The sequence below is a fragment of the Microcaecilia unicolor genome, chromosome 12 (assembly GCF_901765095.1).
Source record: "Microcaecilia unicolor chromosome 12, aMicUni1.1, whole genome shotgun sequence".
NCBI lineage: Eukaryota > Metazoa > Chordata > Amphibia > Gymnophiona > Siphonopidae > Microcaecilia > Microcaecilia unicolor.
In genome coordinates this window covers 69,612,248-69,632,014 of record NC_044042.1, presented here as the reverse complement: position 1 = coordinate 69,632,014, position 19,767 = coordinate 69,612,248, and the positions used below count along the sequence as shown (strand labels likewise).

The following is a 19,767-nucleotide window of genomic DNA, read 5'->3' as shown; positions in this document are numbered from 1 at the left end:
ATTTTCAACAGACATACGTATGTTTCTTAATCTGTTACCTGTGTAGCTTGGGAGTCTTCATTTGAGTGGCTGCAAGATACTCTGTCCACAGAGAAATAAAAGTTGCCTACCTGTAACGGTAGTTCTCCTTGGACAGATGATCTTGCAAGCACACAATCCCTCCCAACCCTCCCTTAAGTTGCCGCTATTATATTAAACTGAAAGGGGGTGGTTCTTACCTTATGGTATATAGTGTGGACTAGAGCGGGAATATGCACGCACACGTATTATGATAGCTTTTTAAGCTTAATGCTTTGGTATTGGTCCGGGTCAGTGACGTCGCGGGAGAGTCACTTCATTTGTGTGGCTGCAAGATCATCTGTCCAAGGAGAACTACCGTCACAGGTAGGCAATTTTTTTATTTCCTGTTCACAGCTGCTGGTTCCGCCTTCCTCTGGCATAATTTCCTGTTCCGGGGCAGAGCCAGTCAGCAGCTGCAAGTAGGAACAGTGGAGCCCCACGATGTTTTTCACAGTTTTTGCTGCCACTGCTGAAAGAGCAGCAGCAGTGGTGGCCACAGAGGGGGCAGGCGCTGAATAGAAAGGGGGAGAGAGGGGGCAGGCGCTGAATGGAAAGGGGGAGAGAGGGGGCAGGCGCTGAATGGAAAGGGGGAGAGAGGGGGCAGGTGCTGAATGGAAAGGGGGAGAGAGGGGGCAGGCGCTGAATGGAAAGGGGGAGAGAGGGGGCAGGCGCTGAATGGAGAGGGGGAGACCACCCGTACTCTCATCCACTCTCTCGTTACCTCTCGCATTGACTACTGCAACCAACTCCTCACTGGTCTCCCACTTACCCACCTATCCCCTCTTCAGTCCGTTCAGAACTCTGCTGCATGTCTTATATTCCGCCTGAACCGATACACTCATATCACCCCTCTCCTCAAGTCACTTCATTGGCTTCCGATCAGGTACCGCATTCAATTCAAGCTTCTGCTACTAACCTACAAATGTACTCGATTTGCAGCCCCTCTCTACCTCTCAACCCTCATCTCCCCTTATGTTCCTACCCGTAACCTCCGCTCTCAAGACAAATCCCTCCTGTCAGTACCCTTCTCCACCACCGCCAACTCCAGGCTCCGCCCTTTCTGCCTCGCCTCACCCCACGCGTGGAACAAACTCCCCGAGCCCATACGCAAGGCCCCCTCCCTGCTCATCTTCAAATCTTTGCTTAAAGCCCACCTCTTCAATGTCGCTTTCGGCAACTAACCTCTACACCTCTACCCAGGAAAGCTAGACTGCCCCAACTTGACATTTCGTTCTTTAGGTTGTAAGCTCCTTTGAGCAGGGACCGTCCTTCTTGGTTTATTTTGTACAGCGCTGCGTAACCCTAGTAGCGCTCTAGAAATGTTAAGTAGTAGAGAGGGAGAGAGAGAGAGAGAGAGGGAGCAGATGCTGGATGGAAAGGGGAGAAGAGAATGGGGCAGACGCTGGCGAGAGTTAAGAAGAGATTGAGGAAAGAAGAAACAAGAGACTGGGACCAACACAATTAGAAAAAGTAAATGGACAGACAAAAGGTAGGAAAAAATTAATTTTATTTTCAGTTTAGAATAAAGTAGTATGGTAGCTGTGTTAATAAATACAGAATATGGAAATAAGGTGATATCTTTGTTGGACTAATTTTAATACATTTTTGACTAATGTTTGGAGACCCAACCCTCCTTTCTCATGTCAGAACAGAATACCTTTGAAAAATGTATTTAGTCCAATAAAATGGTATCATCATATTTTCCATTTTTTTTTTGTTTTATTTGTATTTGTTAACCTATAGCATAGTGATTGAAATACGTCAGTTTTTGAAATTTGCATCTGGTGTTGAGACCCATGAGACTACCACAGAAGTCTCGGCCGCCATTTTGAAAACAAAGCGTCGGGCAGGGGAATAGCGGCAGTGCAGTGAGCAGGAAAGAATATGTTCACCCCCCACAGAGACCACTAGACCACCAGGGCCCTTCAGGTAGGACCGGGATGGCGGGGGCATTGGCTGCAGCGGTAGGGGGGACAGCAGCACAGTGGTAGGGGGGGCATCAGGCAGCGGCCGGGTGGGGGCCCCAGACTACTCTCAGTCCACCCCTGCCTATGGCTCATCATCAAGGACATCTAATAACCAAAGCTTTTTGTAGGAGGATCTAAATCCAATCAGCAGTCAGGAGTATCGGGTCAGATTCGGAGTGTACCTGGAAGAAACGAACCTGTGAAAGCAGTGATTAAGGAAAGAGACCATGTCTGATGACATCACACTCACCTTCCAGCTCTGTGACAGAGGTCTCTGCCTTCACCTGCACTAGAGGCTGCTGAAGTGGGCTGCTGTTCTTCGTCACATCTGTGCTTGTCATTGAGGTGGCTTCTTTCCGCGAAACCTTAACTAAAGGAGGTTCCTCGATGGCTATTCCACTTTGTCGCTGCCTCCGGCGTTTTTTGCTCCACAACTCATGGCAATCCTGCCAGTGGGGAAGGCTAAAAAGGGAAAGATGTTAACAAGACAGCAGTTATGTAATTATGAAGCATTAGCAAATACAGGAGCACGTTTTGGGGATAAAGTACAAGTTGTGCCTGTAAAGTTACTCTGGCTTTGCCACGGACTTGTGATGCATTCTTTTTGTGCCAGTTTCAATGGGATACATTTGAATATAAAGCGGAATGGATTTTAAGTGCACAGACCACAAAGACTTTGCTTAACTTGGATGGCAGAAACCTCTAATGTATTGTGACCTGTATGTAACGTTTGTACCTTGCAGTTACCAGAATAAAGAAGTAGTGAGAAGTGACAGGGGTTGCTTAGGCTTCTGAACTTCCCTGACAGTGTGATCTGGCTGTTTCTCCTTAGAACCAGTGGTGTACTGGTACAGACATGTTAAGCAGCCCTGTAGTACGAGAGAGCAACAGATGCACTAGTTCTGGAAACGGAGATATCCCTTAAGCCAGAGCAAGGAGCGTAAAGCGAATGCTACATACCTGTAGAAGGTATTCTCCGAGGACAGCAGGCTGATTGTTCTCACTGATGGGTGACGTCCACGGCAGCCCCTCCAATCGGAACACTTTCTAGCAAAGTCCTTTGCTAGTCCTCACGCGCCGATGCGCACCGCGCATGCGCGGCCGTCTTCCCGCCCGAACCGGCTCTTGCCGGCCAGTCTCATATGTAGCAAGACAAAGAGAAGGGAAGACACAACTCCAAAGGGGAGGCGGGCGGGTTTGTGAGAACAATCAGCCTGCTGTCCTCAGAGAATACCTTCTACAGGTATGTAGCATTCGCTTTCTCCGAGGACAAGCAGGCTGCTTGTTCTCACTGATGGGGTATCCCTAGCCCCCAGGCTCACTCAAAACAACAACCATGGTCAATTGGGCCTTGCAACGGCGAGGACATAACTGAGATTGACCTAAAAAATTTACCAACTAACTGAGAGTGCAGCCTGGAACAGAACAAACATGGGCCTAGGGGGGTGGAGTTGGATTCTAAACCCCGAACAGATTCTGAAGCACTGACTGCCCGAACCGACTGTCGCGTCGGGTATCCTGCTGCAGGCAGTAATGAGATGTGAATGTGTGGACAGATGACCACGTCGCAGCTTTGCAAATCTCTTCAATAGTGGCTGACTTCAAGTGGGCTACCGACGCTGCCATGGCTCTAACATTATGAGCCGTGACATGACCCTCAAGAGCCAGCCCAGCCTGGGCGTAAGTGAAGAAAATGCAATCTGCTAGCCAATTGGATATGGTGCGTTTTCCCACAGCCACTCCCCTCCTGTTGGGATCAAAAGAAACAAACAATTGGGCGGACTGTCTGTTGGGCTGTGTCCGCTCCAGATAGAAGGCCAATGCTCTCTTGCAGTCCAATGTGTGCAGCTGACGTTCAGCAGGGCAGGAATGAGGACGGGGAAAGAATGTTGGCAAGACAATTGACTGGTTCAGATGGAACTCCGACACAACCTTTGGCAACAACTTAGGGTGAGTGCGGAGGACTACTCTGTTATGATGAAATTTGGTGTAAGGGGCCTGGGCTACCAGGGCCTGAAGCTCACTGACGAGCTGAAGTAACTGCCACCAAGAAAATGACCTTCCAGGTCAAGTACTTCAGATGGCAGGAATTCAGTGGCTCAAAGGGAGGTTTCATCAGCTGGGTGAGAACGACATTGAGATCCCATGACACTGTAGGAGGCTTGACAGGGGGCTTTGACAAAAGCAAACCTCTCATGAAGCGAACAACTAAAGGCTGTCCTGTAAGCTCTTTGAGCAGGGACTGTCTCTCTTTGTTAAATTGTACAGCGCTGCGTAACCCTAGTAGCGCTCTAGAAATGTTAAGTAGTAGTAGTAGTAGATCGGCTTACCTTCCACACGGTAATGGTATGCACCGATTGCACTAAGGTGAACCCTTACAGAGTTGGTCTTGAGACCAGACTCAGACAAGTGCAGAAGGTATTCAAGCAGGGTCTGTGTAGGACAAGAGCGAGGATCTAGGGCCTTGCTGTCACACCAGACGGCAAACCTCCTCCATAGAAAGAAGTAACTCCTCTTAGTGGAATCTTTCCTGGAAGCAAGCAAGATGCGGGAGACACCCTCTGACAGACCCAAAGAGGCAAAGTCTACGCTCTCAACATCCAGGCCGTGAGAGCCAGGGACCGGAGGTTGGGATGCAGAAGCGCCCCTTCGTCCTGTGTGATGAGGGTCGGAAAACACTCCAATCTCCACGGTTCTTCGGAGGACAACTCCAGAAGAAGAGGGAACCAGATCTGACGCGGCCAAAAAGGAGCAATCAGAATCATGGTGCCTCTGTCTTGCTTGAGTTTCAACAAAGTTTTCCCCACCAGAGGTATGGGAGGATAAGCATACAGCAGACCCTCCCCCCAGTCCAGGAGGAAGGCATCTGATGCCAGTCTGCCGTGGGCCTGAAGCCTGGAACAGAACTGAGGAACTTTGTGGTTGGCTCGAGATGCGAAGAGATCTACCAAGGGGGTGCCCCACACCTGGAAGATCTGTCACACTACCCTGGAATTGAGCGACCACTCGTGAGGTTGCATAATCCTGCTCAATCTGTCGGCCAGACTGTTGTTTACGCCTGCCAGATATGTGGCTTGGAGCACCATGCCGTGACGGCGAGCCCAGAGCCACATGCTGACGGCTTCCTGACACAGGGGGCGAGATCCGGTGCCCCCCTGCTTGTTGATGTAATACATGGCAACCTGGTTGTCTGTCTGAATTTGGATAATTTGGTGGGACAGCCGATCTCTGAAAGCCTTCAGAGCGTTCCAGATCGCTCGTAACTCCAGAAGATTGATCTGCAGATCGCGTTCCTGGAGGGACCAGCTTCCTTGGGTGTGGAGCCCATCGACATGAGCCCCCCACCCCAGGAGAGACGCATCCGTGGTCAGCACTTTTTGTGGCTGAGGAATTTGGAAAGGACGTCCCAGAGTCAAATTGGACCAAATCGTCCACCAATACAGGGATATGAGAAAACTCGTGGACAGGTGGATCACGTCTTCTAGATCCCCAGCAGCCTGAAACCACTGGGAAGCTAGGGTCCATTGAGCAGATCTCATGTGAAGGCGGGCCATGGGAGTCACATGAACTGTGGAGGCCATGTGGCCCAGCAATCTCAACATCTGCCGAGCTGTGATCTGCTAGGACGCTCGCACCCGCGAGACGAGGGACAACAAGTTGTTGGCTCTCGTCTCTGGGAGATAGGCGCGAGCCGTCCGAGAATCCAGCAGAGCTCCTATGAATTCGAGTTTCTGCACTGGGAGAAGATGGGACTTTGGATAATTTATCACAAACCCCAGTAGCTCCAGGAGGCGAATAGTCATCTGCATGGACTGCAAGGCTCCTGCCTCGGTTGTGTTCTTCACCAGCCAATCGTCGAGATATGGGAACACGTGTACCCCCAGTCTGCGAAGTGCCGCTGCTACTACAGCCAAGCACTTCGTGAACACTCTGGGCGCAGAGGCGAGCCCAAAGGATAGCACACAGTACTGGAAGTGACGTGTGCCCAGCTGAAATCGCAGATACTGTCTGTGAGTTGGCAGTATCGGGATGTGTGTGTAGGCGTCCTTCAAGTCCAGAGAGCATAGCCAATCGTTTTCCTGAATCATGGGGAGAAGGGTGCCCAGGGAAAGCATCCTGAACTTTTCTTTGACCAGATACTTGTTCAGGGCCCTTAGGTCTAGGATGGGACGCATACCCCCTGTTTTCTTTTCCACAAGGAAGTACCTGGAATAGAATCCCAGCCCTTCTTGCCCGGATGGCACGGGCTCGACCGCATTGGCGCTGAGAAGGGCGGAGAGTTCCTCTGCAAGTACCTGCTTGTGTTGGAAGCTGTAAGACTGAGCTCCCGGTGGACAATTTGGAGGTTTTGAGGCCAAATTGAGGGTGTATCCTTGCCGGACTATTTGGAGAACCCACTGATCGGAGGTTATGAGAGGCCACCTTTGGTGAAAAGCTTTTAACCTCCCTCCGACTGGCAGATCGCCCGGCACTGACACTTGGATGTCGGCTATGCTCTGCTGGAGCCAGTCAAAAGCTCGTCCCTTGCTTTTGCTGGGCAGCCGAGGGGCCTTGCTGAGTCGCACGCTGCTGACGAGAGCGAGCGCGCTGGGGCTTAGCCTGGGCCGCAGGCTGTCGAGAAGGAGGATTGTACCTACGCTTGCCAGAAGAGTAGGGAACAGTCTTCCTTCCCCAAAAAAATCTTCTACCTGTAGAGGTAGAGGCTGAAGGCTGCTGGCGGGAGAACTTGTCGAAAGCGGTGTCCCGCTGGTGGAGCTGCTCTACCACCTGCTCGACTTTCTCTCCAAAAATATTATCCGCACGGCAAGGCGAGTTCGTAATCCGCTGCTGGATTCTATTCTTCAGGTCGGAGGCACGCAGCCATGAGAGTCTGCGCATCACCACACCTTGAGCAGCGGCCCTGGACGCAACATCAAAGGTGTCATACACCCCCTATGGCCAGGAATTTTCTGCACGCCTTCAGCTGCCTGACCACCTCCTGAAATGGCTTGGCTTGCTCAGGGGGGAGCTTGTCCACCAAGCCCGCCAACTGCCGCACATTGTTCCGCATGTGTATGCTCATGTAGAGCTGGTAGGACTGAATTTTGGCCACGAGCATAGAAGAATGGTAGACCTTCCTCCCAAAGGAGTCCAAGGTTCTAGAGTCCTTGCCCGGGGGCGCCGAAGCATGCTCCCTAGAACTCTTGGCCTTCTTTAGGGCCAAATCCACAACTCCAGAGTCATGAGGCAACTGAGTGCGCATCAGCTCTGGGTCCCCATGGATCCGGTACTGGGACTCAATCTTCTTGGGAATGTGGGGATTACTTAGAGGCTTGGTCCAGTTCGCCAGCAATGTCTTTTTGAAGACATGGTGCATGGGTACTGTGGACGCTTCCTTAGGTGGAGAAGGATAGTCCAGGAGCTCAAACATTTCAGCCCTGGGCTCGTCCTCCACAACCACCGGGAAGGGGATGGCCGTAGACATCTCCCGGACAAAGGAAGCGAAAGACAGGCTCTCGGGAGGAGAAAGCTGTCTTTCAGGAGAGGGAGTGGGATCAGAAGGAAGACCCTCAGACTCCTCGTCAGAGAAATATCTGATGTCTTCTTCCTCTTCCCACGAGGCCTCACCATCGGTGTCAGACACAAGTTCACAGACCTGTGTCTGCAGCCGTGCCCGGCTCGACTCCGTGGAACCACGGCCACGGTGGGAGCGTCGAGAGGTAGACTCCCTCACCCGCACCGGCGAAGCTCCCTCCGCCGACGTAGTCGGGGAGCCTTCCTGGGAGGCTACTGCATTCGGTACCGCAAGCGGCACCGATGTCGGAGACCTCACCCCGGGCAATGGGCCAGCCCGCACCTCGCTCGACGGTACCGGTGGCGCAAGCACCCCCGGTACCGGAGGGGTAGGGCGCAACAGCTCTCCCAGGATCTCTGGGAGAACGGCCCGGAGGCTCTCGTGCAGAGCGGCTGTGGAAAAAGACATGGAAGCCGATGCAGGAGTCGATGTCAGAACCTGTTCCGGGCATGGAGGCTGTTCCGGGCTGTCCAAAGGGGAGCACACCGACACCTCTTGAACAGAGGGCGAGCGGTCCTCTCGGTGCCGATGCCTACTGGGTGCCGACTCCCTCGGCGACCCAGAGCTCTCGATGCCGACACGGGAAGGGGACCGGTGACGATGCTTCTTCGACTTTTTGGGATGAAGCATGTCACCGGAGCTTCCCGGCACCGACGAGGACGTAGAATCCAGCCGTCTCTTCCTCGGGGCTGAGGCCGAAGGAGGTCGGTCTCGGGGGGGCTGTACCGCAGGAGCCCTCAGGGTAGGGGGAGACCCACCCGAAGGCTCACCGCCACCAGCAGGGGAATGGACAGCCCTCACCTGCACTCCAGACGAAGCACCACCGTCCGACGACATCAGCAGACGAGGAGGTCTCGATACCACCGACGCAGCCCTCCGATGTCGCCCCGATGCAGAGGGCCGATGCCTCGATGCAATCGGGGGCGAAGATGAAGGTCCGGGCGCCGACGACGTTGAAGCAGTCGATACTCCCGGTGCCGATGCCGACGAAGAGCCCGAGAACAAAACGTTCCACTGGGCTAATCTCGCTACCTGAGTCCGCTTTTGCAAAAGAGAACACAGACTACAGGCCTGCGGGCGGTGCCCAGCCCCCAGACACTGAAGACACGATGCGTGCCTGTCAGTGAGCGAGATTACCCGGGCGCACTGGGTGCACTTCTTGAAGCCGCTGGAAGACTTCGATGTCATGGGCGGAAAAATCGCGCCGGCGAGATCAAAACTCGAAATGGCGAAAATGGTACCACAAAAAGAGGGGGAAGAAAACTTTGAACCGAGGCCTAAATAGGGCCTACCCCGACGACGAAAGAAAACTTACCGGGGCAAAACTACAAGTACAGGAAGGGAGCAGACCGAAAAGGTCTCCCTCCAACACACTTTTTTTTTTTTTTTTTTTAAAGCGAAGTCGAAAAACGACGCGCGAGGTCAACTTTCGGGGCGCGAACGGCGAAACACGACCGTACCGAGCGCGGACAAAAAAAGACTGGCCGGCACGAGCCCGTTCGGGCGGGAAGACGGCCGCGCATGCGCGGTGCGCATCGGCGCGCGAGGACTAGCAAAGGACTTTGCTAGAAAGTGTTCCGATTGGAGGGGCTGCCGTGGACGTCACCAATCAGTGAGAACAAGCAGCCTGCTTGTCCTCGGAGAAGGCACCTGTAACATCCAAGTTCAATCCTGCTTTGTGAGGTATTCAACAGAAAAGAGTGAGAGGAGTTTGTTGGGAACTGGAGAGTCCTGGGAGAATTCAACAACTGAAGAGAACTTTAAGCTTATCTACTAATTTTCTTTCCTTGAGCTTCACCAGACCAGTCCAGAACCAGTGGGTTATGCCCATCTACCAGTGGATGGAGACAGAGAAAGACCTGCAAGCTTCACCCCCATAAGAGCACCATGTAGCATTAAGTATTTAGTATTTTGAATAGCTAAGCAATCCAGCTAATATGCCAGTTTGTGTAAATCTGCATTAAGCACATCCTATTTCACTTTTTTTTTAAACCATGGGTGTAAACTTTGCTATTGGAGAAGGAAGCCGTAAAACTGCAAAACTGAAATAGCAAGAAAACAACTGCTAACAAAAACAAATAGCTGAATAAGGTAGAAATCTGACAAGTCTGGCAAGACTCAAGAAAAGAAAATTAGCATGTAAGTCTTAATTTCTCCTTATCTTCATCAGACCAGTCCAGAACAAATGGGATGTAGCAAAGCAATCCTTAGGATGGGAGGGATTCTGCAATCCCTGTTCCAAATGTAGCTTCTGCTCTTACAACCACATCCAACCTCTAGTGCTTAGAAAATATATGCAGCGAAGTGCATGTCACCACTCTGCAAATATTACTCAGTGCCACCGAATGGAATTCTGATCACTAAGTCACCATTCCTCTAGTGGAATGAGCTCTCAAACCTTTAGGAGGTTGTTTACCTTTGAAAATATAAGCTGAAGAATTAAGTTTCATCCAGCCATTGAGAAATAGTAACCTTAGAGGCTACTGAATCCCAATTCATCCAAATAGCACAAACCTATTCAAAACTCTAAATTCATTGGGTATTTCCAAAATCTCATAAGTACTCGATGGATTTTTAAATTTGTCCCCCACATTATTCCCTTCTAAATAAAGGCAGAACCAGCAACTAGTTCACATGAAAGGGAGAGACCACTTTCTGAAGAAAGGCAGGTACCACCTGACAAACACCAGCTTCTAGAAAAGGATACCTAAATGATAATACTTGCATTAAAACTCTGTGCCCTGAAGACATAAGTTAAAGGAAAACAGACTTACATGTGATGTCTTTAAGCACTGCTCTTCTCAGAGCCTCAAAAGGAGGAAGTCTCAAAGCCCTAGGAACTAGATTTAAATTCCAATCTGGGTGTGAGGACCATAGTGGCAACCTCAGAAGATAGACTCCCTTCAGGAAATAGACTACATCAGGATGAGAAGCTAAAGACTTCTCCAACTTTCCTGGAAAACATGCAAAGCCACAACCTGAACCTTTAAGAAGTTAAGAGCCCATCCTTTCTGGAGACCATCCTGAAAAAATGTCAAAATGTGATCACGGCAGAGACCAATCCAGCTGCGCAACATGACTCAAATGTACACCACACTCTAGTGCAGGGGTTCTCAACTCAGTCCTTGGCACACATCTAGCTAGTCAGATTTTCTGGATATCCACAATGAATATGCGCGCGATACATCTACATAAAAGTAGTGCATGCAAATGTATCTCATGCATATTTATTGAGGGTATCCTGAAAACCTGACTGACTAGATGTGTCCCGTGAACTGGGTTGAGAACCCTGCTCTGATATACAGAGGTGGACCTTTCCTTCCTGGTTAAAAAATAGTTTTGACTCCTTCTGAGATTCTCTTGTTTTAGTTTTCGGCACTTTGGGTTCAGAAAATTTCATAGTACTGAATCTGTACTTTGTTCTCTTGGCTTTGGCATCTGATAAGAAGTCATTAATGGCAAAAGGCAAATCTATGGTTTTGCTGCAATTCAATCTGACTGCAGTGTTTGATACAGTGGATCATGACATTTAGAGGCATATTTTCAAAGCACTTAGCCTTCCAAAGTTCCATAGGTTTCTATGGAACTTTGGAAGGCTAAGTGCTTTGAAAATATGCCTCAGACATGACAGTTGTTTAAATTAAACTCAACTGGTATTTCTGGTATAGTTTGATTTAAAGAATTTGTGATCAATAGACAGTACTCAGTTATCATGAAAGGTAACTTTTCTGATACTTGGGTACAAGGCTCGCATTTATCACAGATTTTAATATATATGTCTAATATGGATTATGGCTTTTCTTTGGGAGTTTATTTTTTTACTCTTGTGCAGACAATATGTTGCTCTTTGTTCCTGCTGACACGAATTGGTCTGATATGACATCTAATGTAGCTAAATGCATAGACATAATTCAATATCATAGTTCCCATTCATGGTTTCAAGCTGAATACTGATAAAACAAAATTATAGATAACTTGAAAGGGTTATCCTATTCCTGACTATTAATGTGTCAAAAAATCTAAGTCTGAAATTTGATTCTTCTTCGAAGAACTTGGGAATTATTTTGGATTCTTCCCTTTTGTTAGAACCTCAAATAAATAACATACAGTGATTTTCAAATTATGACAGTTACAATGCATTAGACATTATTTCGACAGATCTCATTTTTATATACTGATACAAAAAATCATGCATCCTAAATCATTTGGATTATAACGCTTTATATGTACCTATTTTTGCTAAGTTGCGCTCTAAACTTCAGTTGCTGCAGAATACAGCAACTAAGTTGATTTTAGACCTTAAGAGGCATGATAGTGCCACTTCTCCACTTGTATCTCTACACTGGCTTCCTGCCCACATTAGGGCACTTTTTAAAATAGCATGCTTGATATTTAAGTTATTTGATGGCTCCTCTCCAGAATATTTTTAAAATTCTCTCTCTTTCCTTCTTATACAAGGGTTCTTCATGATTTACAGATCCGTTTTGCTTAATATTACCATCTTTAGTTGGTATTGGAAAATATTGGAATCTTTTTGTTTTTATGCCCATCAGTTCTGGCTCTCTACTACTACTACTACTACTATTTAGCATTTCTATAGCGCTACAAGGCATACGCAGCGCTGCACAAACATAGAAGAAAGACGGTCCCTGCTCAAAGAGCTTACAATCTTTACCTATGGCTCTTAGAAACTCTTCTGGTTACCTTCAATTTCACAAAAATCTCAAGATTTATGTAAGCGTTTTCTGTCCTAAATTTTAATTTTATGCTAATTTCTTTTATGTTTTACTTTGCTTCAGTTATCTTTCTTATTATTAATTTGTTGTAAACTGCTTTGAACCGCTTTTCAAGTGAGAGTTGGTGGGATACAAGAATACCACAACTTTTTGTCTCAGGTATGAAATCTCAAGAGCCAAATGGTTAGATAGAGAGAAAGATCCAGACCTTGCAATCCGTAATCCTTTATCATAGGGAAGATTCAGTGGTAGGTCGATGATTAGGCAAACAGCTGAAATCCAGATACTCTAGGGTAGCATTTTCTGAAATGCTACCTGTTCCACGTGCAGGGCCCAAGAGACAGGCAGAACTCCAGAGTCTCAATGCGTGGATGAGATGATGGTGCAGGGAGGAGGGTTTTAGATTTGTTAGGAACTGGGCAACGTTCTGGGGAAGGGGGAACCTATTCCGAAAGGATGGGCTCCACCTTAACCAGGGTGGGACCAGGCTGCTGGCGTCGGCATTTAAAAAGGAGATAGAGCAGCTTTTAAACTAGAAATGAGGGGAAGGCCGACAGGCGCTCAAAAGCGCATGGTTCGGGATAAGGTATCTTGCAAAGATACCTCACAAACAGGGAAGATAGGGTTTCTGGATAGTGAGGTTGCACAACATACCGTGGTAGGCCAGGTGCCCTTAAATACAACTAAAGATCATACAAAAGATGGCAAATCAGTAGTGTCCAGTACTAAGCATCATGCAAATAGGAACAACAAACATACTCTGAAATGTCTATATGTAAATGCTAGGAGTCTAAGAAATATGATGGGAGTGGAATATATTGCACTAAATGAAAAATTGGATATAATAGGCATTACTGAGACCTGGTGGAAGGAGGATAACCAGTGGGACACTGTCATACAGGGGTACAAAGTATATCGTAGTGATAGGGTGGACCGGACTGGTGGAAGGGTAGCATTGTATATTAACGACAGCCTTGACTCAGATAGATTACAAATTTGGCAGGACACAAATCACACCTTTGAATCATTGTGGGTTGACATTCCATGTATAAAAGAGAAAAGGACGGTGATAGAAGTTTACTACCGTCCGCCTCGCCAGGATGAGCAGGTAGACTCAGAAATGATAAACGAAATCAGAGACGCAAACAAAATCGGCAATGTGATAATAATGGGTGACTTCAATTATCCAAATATAGACTGGGTAAATGTATCATCGGGACACGTTAGAAAGGTACAATTCCTTGATGAAATCAAGGACAGCTTTATGGAGCAGCTGGTGCAGGAGCCGACGAAAGAAGGAAAAATTCTAGACTTGGTCCTTAGTGGAGCGCATGATCTGGTGAGGGACGTTATGGTACTGGGGCCGCTTGATAACAGTGATCATAATATGATCAGTTTTAATATCAACCTTGAAGTACAGGAAGTCAAATACATTAGCATTTAACTTGAAAAAAGGAGATTATGATAAAATGAGAAGAACGGTGGAAAAAAAAAACTTAGGGGGACAACTGAGAGGGTAAAAACTGTACAACAGGCATGGACGCTATTCAAAAATACCATCCTGGAGGCCCAGACCAAACATATTCCACTAATTAGAAAAGAAAGACGGAACTTCAAAAGACAGCTGGCTTGGTTGAAAACTGAGGTGAAGGAAGCTATTAAGGCTTAAAGAAATGCCTTTAGAAAGTGGAAGAAGGAACCGTCTGAAAATAACAAGAAGCAGCATAAGGAGTGTCAAAGCAAATGCAAGGCGCAGATAAAGGCCAAGAGGGATTACGAAAAAAAGATAGCATTAGAGACAAAAGAACATAGTAAAAAAATTTTTCGGGATATTAAAAGCAGGCAGCCGGCAAAAGAATCGGTTGGGCCGCTGGATGACCGAGGGGTAAAAGGGGCGATCAAGGAAGACAAAAACGTAGCGGAGAGATTGAATGAATTCTTTGCTTCGGTCTTCACTGAGGAAGATTTGGGTGGGATACCGGTGTCGGAAATGATATTTCAAGCAGACGAGTCGGAGAAACTTACTGACTTCACGGTAAACCTGGAGGACGTAATGGGGCAGTTCAGCAAACTGAAGAGTAGCAAATCTCCTGGACTGGATGGTATTCATCTTAGAGTACTGATAGAACTGAAAAATGAGCTTGCGGAGCTACTGCTAGTGATATGCAATTTATCCTTAAAATCGAGCGTGGTACCGGAAGATTGGAGGGTGGCCAATGTAACGCCCGCTTTTTAAAAGGTTCCAGGGGAGATCCGGGAAATTATAGACCGGTGAGTCTGACGTCGGCGCCAGGGAAAATGGTAGAGGCTATTATATTAAAAACAAACTTACAGAGCACATCCAAGGACATGGATTACTGAGACCGAGTCAGCACGGCTTTTGTGTGGGGAAATCTTGCCTGACCAATTTACTTCAATTCTTTGAAGGAGTAAACAAACATGTGGACAAAGGGGAGCCGGTTGATATTGTTATCTGGATTTTCAAAAGGCATTTGACAAGGTACCTCATGAAAGGCTACAGAGGAAATTGGAGGGTCATGGGATAGGAGGAAATGTCCTATTGTGGATTAAAAACTGGTTGAAGGATAGGCAACAGAGAGTGGGGTTAAATGGGCAGTATTCACAATGGAGAAGGGTAGTTAGTGGGGTTCCTCAGGGGTCTGTGCTAGGACCGCTGCTTTTTAATATATTTATAAATGATTTAGAGATGGGAGTAACTAGCGAGGTAATTAAATTTGCTGATGACACAAAGTTATTCAATGTCGTTAACTCGCGATACGATTGTGGAAAAATTACAGAAGGACCTTACGAGACTGGGCGGCTAGATGGCAGATGACGTTTAATGTGAGCAAGTGCAAGGTGATGCATGTGGGAAAAAAGAACCCGAATTATAGCTACGTCATGCAAGGTTCCACGTTAGGAGTTACGGACCAAGAAAGAGATCTGGGTGTCGTCGTCAATAATACACTGAAACCTTCTGCTCAGTGTGCTGCTGCCGCTCGGAAAGCGAATAGAATGTTGGGTATTATTAGGAAAGGTATGGAAAACAGGTGTGAGAATGTTATAATGTCGTTATATCACTCCATGGTGCGACCGCACCTTGAGTATTGTGTTCAATTCTGGTCACCGCATCTCAAGAAAGATATAGTGGAATTGGAAAAGGTGCAGCGAAGGGCGACTAAAATGATAGCGGGGATGGGACGACTTCCCTATGAAGAAAGACTAAGGAGGCTAGGGCTTTTCAGCTTGGAGAAGAGACGGCTGAGGGGGAGACATGATAGAGGTATATAAAATAATGAGTGGAGTGGAACAGGTGGATGTGAAGCGTCTGTTCACACTTTACAAAAATACTAGAACTAGGGGGCATGCGATGAAACTACAGTGTAGTAAATTTAAAACAAAAAATCGGAGAAAATCTTTCTTCACCCAACGAGTAATTAAACTCGAATTCGTTCTCGGAGAACGTGGTGGAGGCGCTTAGCTTGGCAGAGTTTAAAAAGGGGTTAGACGGTTTCCTAAAGGACAAGTCCATAAACCACTACTAAATGGACTTGGGAAAATTCCATAATTCTAGGAATAACATGTATAGAATGTTTGTACGTTTGGGAAGCTTGCCAGGTGCCCTTGGCCTGGATTGGCCACTGCCGTGGACAGGATGCTGGGCTCGATGGACCCTTGCTCTTTTACCAGTGTGGCATTACTTATGTAAGCCAAGGCCAATCCTACACCACCACAATGATTTGGCCTGGGGCAATTCCCAGCAACAGACTGCTATCCGCTTAGGGTCAGACCATCAAAGCAGTGTACAATAATCAAAAGGAGCCGAACAATTCAATAAAAAAACACACAAAACCAAGAATTTGAGTGACACAGAAAAAGAAAATTTTGCTGTACTTTCACTGGCTCCAATAGATTAGCTGATTGCACTCGAGTGAGCAATAATCAACAACTGAAGGCTGCAAGGAACAAGTTTTAAAGCATAGCTTTAAACTCGGGGAGCGAAATAGTTTTGGTTGGTCTGGGAGCCTTTTGTACAGCACCTCTCTCCTCGAGCACGAAGCCTGCTCCTTAATACCCCACCCCTCTGTGACACTCGAAGCAGTGTTCCTGTTTTCCCCAGTTTTGCTTTACCTTTTTAGTTTCTTCTCATATGATTGGAGGGTAGGATGTATATGGTATAGGGGAGAAGTTTGGGTGGATACTGATGGGTGGGTGCTGCTGGGTATGCTCCTTATCCTTCTGTGGGAAGGGGAGAGTCGGAAGGAATAGAACTCTCGCTTCCCCATTATAGTTGTTGTGGCACAATTGAGAGAGATTCCAAGGGCGGGGGGGGGGGTTGAGAGATGGGATTTTTTTTCCAGGGGATGGGAGAGGGGTAACTTTCTTACTTATTCTGTTGATGACACCTATTCAGCCATTTGCTTGTTTCTTTGGTGTTAGGGTTGTCTTCAATAACAGATGCTTTAAATTGGAATAGTGGGTAGGGAGGGGGGATACAACTGTAAAAAAGCTTGATGACTGTGTATAAGATACTCTTATTTTTTTTTTTAATGTATGTTCTGCAATTGGATTCTTTGTATACTCCTATTGTTGGACTTGTCATCAATAAAAATTGTTAAACATAAAAAAAAAGTGAGTTTGCAGAGCTAATGGCAAAGCTTTCCACAAAGTGGGGCCCATTACATTAAACAGTGAAATGTGATAGGTACACAAAGACACAACTTGATGGTTGGGAATAACCAACAGCTGTTTCTGACTGGAACCCAATGTTCTAGAGGAGACTTAGGGAATCAGGTGAGAAGATTAAAAAAAAAAAAGCCAGGGACCCAGAATGCAAAACTTTATAGACTAAAAAAATCTAGATCTTCAGTCACAAAAAGAAACATGGTGTAGAAGTGCAGAATCTTGGTTTGGTTTGGTTCTAGAGGCCATAAAGATAGTCAATGGGTCCCCAGCAATTTTAATCTAAAAATATAGAAAAGCGAAGGCAGATAAAAACCATATGGCCTGTCCAGTCTGCCCATCCACGCCTCTACTCTCCCTTTTCTCTCCCTTAGAGATCCCATGTACTTGTCCCAAGCTTTCTTAAATTCAGATATAATTATTGCCTCCACCACCTCCACCTGAAGGCCATTTCACAAATTCACCATCCCTTCAGTGTAGCAGTATTTCCTCATGTTACTTCTGAGTCTGTCTCCTTTCACCTTCATCCTATGCCCTCCTATTCCAGAGCTTCCTTTCAAATGAGACATGCCTCCTGATTTTTATGGCATGTAGGTATTTATCTCTATCATTATATCCCCTCTCCTGCCTTTCTTCCAAAGTATACATATATTGAGATCTTTAAATCTATCCTCATATGCTTTATGACAAAGACCACTGACCATTTTAGTAGCCACCCTCTGAAATGACACCATCCTATTTATATCTTTTAGAAGGTACAGTCTCCAGAACTGTATACAATAAATTCAGGTCTTCCAGTCTCTTCTCATATGATTTGGAGCCTGTGCCAAAAGACATATGAGAAGAGACTGGAAGGCCTGAATAGTATACCCTAGAAAAGGGACAGGGGAGATATGATACAGATGTTTAAATACTTGAAAGATATTAATATAGAAAGAAATATTTTCCAGAGAAGGGAAAATGGTAAAACTAGAGGATATGAATTGCAGTTGCAGTGTGGTAGACTTAGGAGTAATGTCAGAAAATTAATTTTCATGGAGAGGGTGGTTGATGCCTGGAATGCCCTCCCAAGGGAGGTGGGTGGAGAAAAAAAAACCTGGCACTGTTCAAAAAGGCATGTGATGAACACAGAGGATCTCTAATTAGAAAATGAATAGTATAAAAAACAAAACTTAAAGGGTTGCATATGTGATTGCATGTCAAGTGGTGCTTAAATAGCAACTCTGGTTGTATCAACTAAGGCCAGTGCTGGGCTGGCTTGTATGGTCTGAGTCCCGCATATAGCAATCCGGTTGTAGGATGGGCTGGAAAGAGCTTCGACAGAAACTCCAGCAATTTGGAACTCAAGTACAGTGCCGGGCAGACTTTTATGGTCTGTGTCCCACAAATGACAAGATGGATTCAGATAGACTGGAGTGGGCTTTGATGCCAACTCTAGTAGTTGGAACATAAAGACACAGCATTCCTCTCCCTATCCACCCCAGCATCCTTCTAGCTTTCACCGTTGCCTTTTCTACTTGTTTGGCCACCTTAACATCATCATATACAATCATATACCAAGTCCCATTCTTCTATCGTGCACAAAAGTTCTTCTCCCCCTAAAGTGTACCATTCCCTTGGGTTTTTGCAGCCCAAATGCATGACCCTGTATTTTTTAGCATTAAATCTTAGCAGTCAAATCTCAGACCATTCTTCAAGCTTTGCTATGTCCTTCCTCATATTATCCACACCATCAGGGGTGCCTACCTTATTGTAGATTTTGGTATGATCTGCAAAGAGGTAAACCTTACCAGACAGCCCTGCCACAAGGTTTGGTTCTTGGGCTGGTTTAACATTTTTGTAAGCAATATACTACTACTACAACAAATCATTTCTATAGTGCTACCAGTCGTACGCAGCGCTTCACAAATGAACATGAAGAAAAGACAGTCTTTTGAGCAGGGACTGTCTTTTCTTCATGTTCATTTGTGAAGCACTGCGTACAACTGGTAGCGCTATAGAAATGATTTATAGTAGTAGTAGTAGTATATTGCTTACAAAAATGTTAAACCAGCCCAAGAATCAAAACTTGTGCCACACCACTCGTAGCATCTTTTTCCTCAAAGTGAGCTCCATCTTCCACTACCCTGTCTCCTTCTACTCAACTATTTCCTAACCCAGTCACTCACTTTAGGGCCCATACAGAGGGCACTTAGTTTATTAGTTATCTATGCAGAAATGTGTCAAAGGCTTTGCTAAAAGCAAAGTTACTTACCTATAGCAGGTGTTCTCCGAAGACAGCAGGTATATATTCTCACATGTGACATCCATGGAGCCTGCTGCAGACACTGCCATAGTGCACTCTCACTTTAAAACTTTAAGGCAGCAACCCCACTGCACATGAGCGGATGCCTTCCCACCTGACGGTTGAGCGCAGAACCAGAGTTAAGAAAACTCCAAGGGGAGGCGGGAGAGATGTGAGAATATGTGGCTGCTGTCTTTGGAGAACACCTGCTACAGATAAGTAACTTTGCTTTCTCCGAGGACAAGCAGGCATAATATTCTCATATGTAGGACTCACCAGCTACCAGGTTCACAATTTAAATAACTTGGCAACTAAGAAAGTGAGCATGCTGTTAAAAATGGCCAGAGGGCGAAGCTGGCATTTAAGTGGTAAAAAGATTCTGAAGAACCACTTGTCCAAACCAGCTATTCCACCTAGAATGCTGCTATAGACAACAGTGAGCAGTGAAGGTGTGGATAGAAGACCAGACTGCTGCCTTGCAAA

At 46.6% G+C, this 19,767-nt stretch overlaps 1 protein-coding gene across 3 annotated transcripts in view; it reads right to left on the bottom strand.

The window, feature by feature from the left end:
• CDK12 (cyclin dependent kinase 12) overlaps window positions 1-19,767 on the bottom strand; it is a 246,187-nt gene that overhangs the window by 76,979 nt on the left and 149,441 nt on the right. For all 3 annotated transcript variants that reach the window (XM_030220778.1, XM_030220776.1, XM_030220777.1), the window contains exon 12: window positions 2,278-2,489. In XM_030220778.1, coding sequence (XP_030076638.1) covers window positions 2,278-2,489 — 212 coding nt within the window. The remainder of the gene's footprint in view (window positions 1-2,277; window positions 2,490-19,767) is intronic.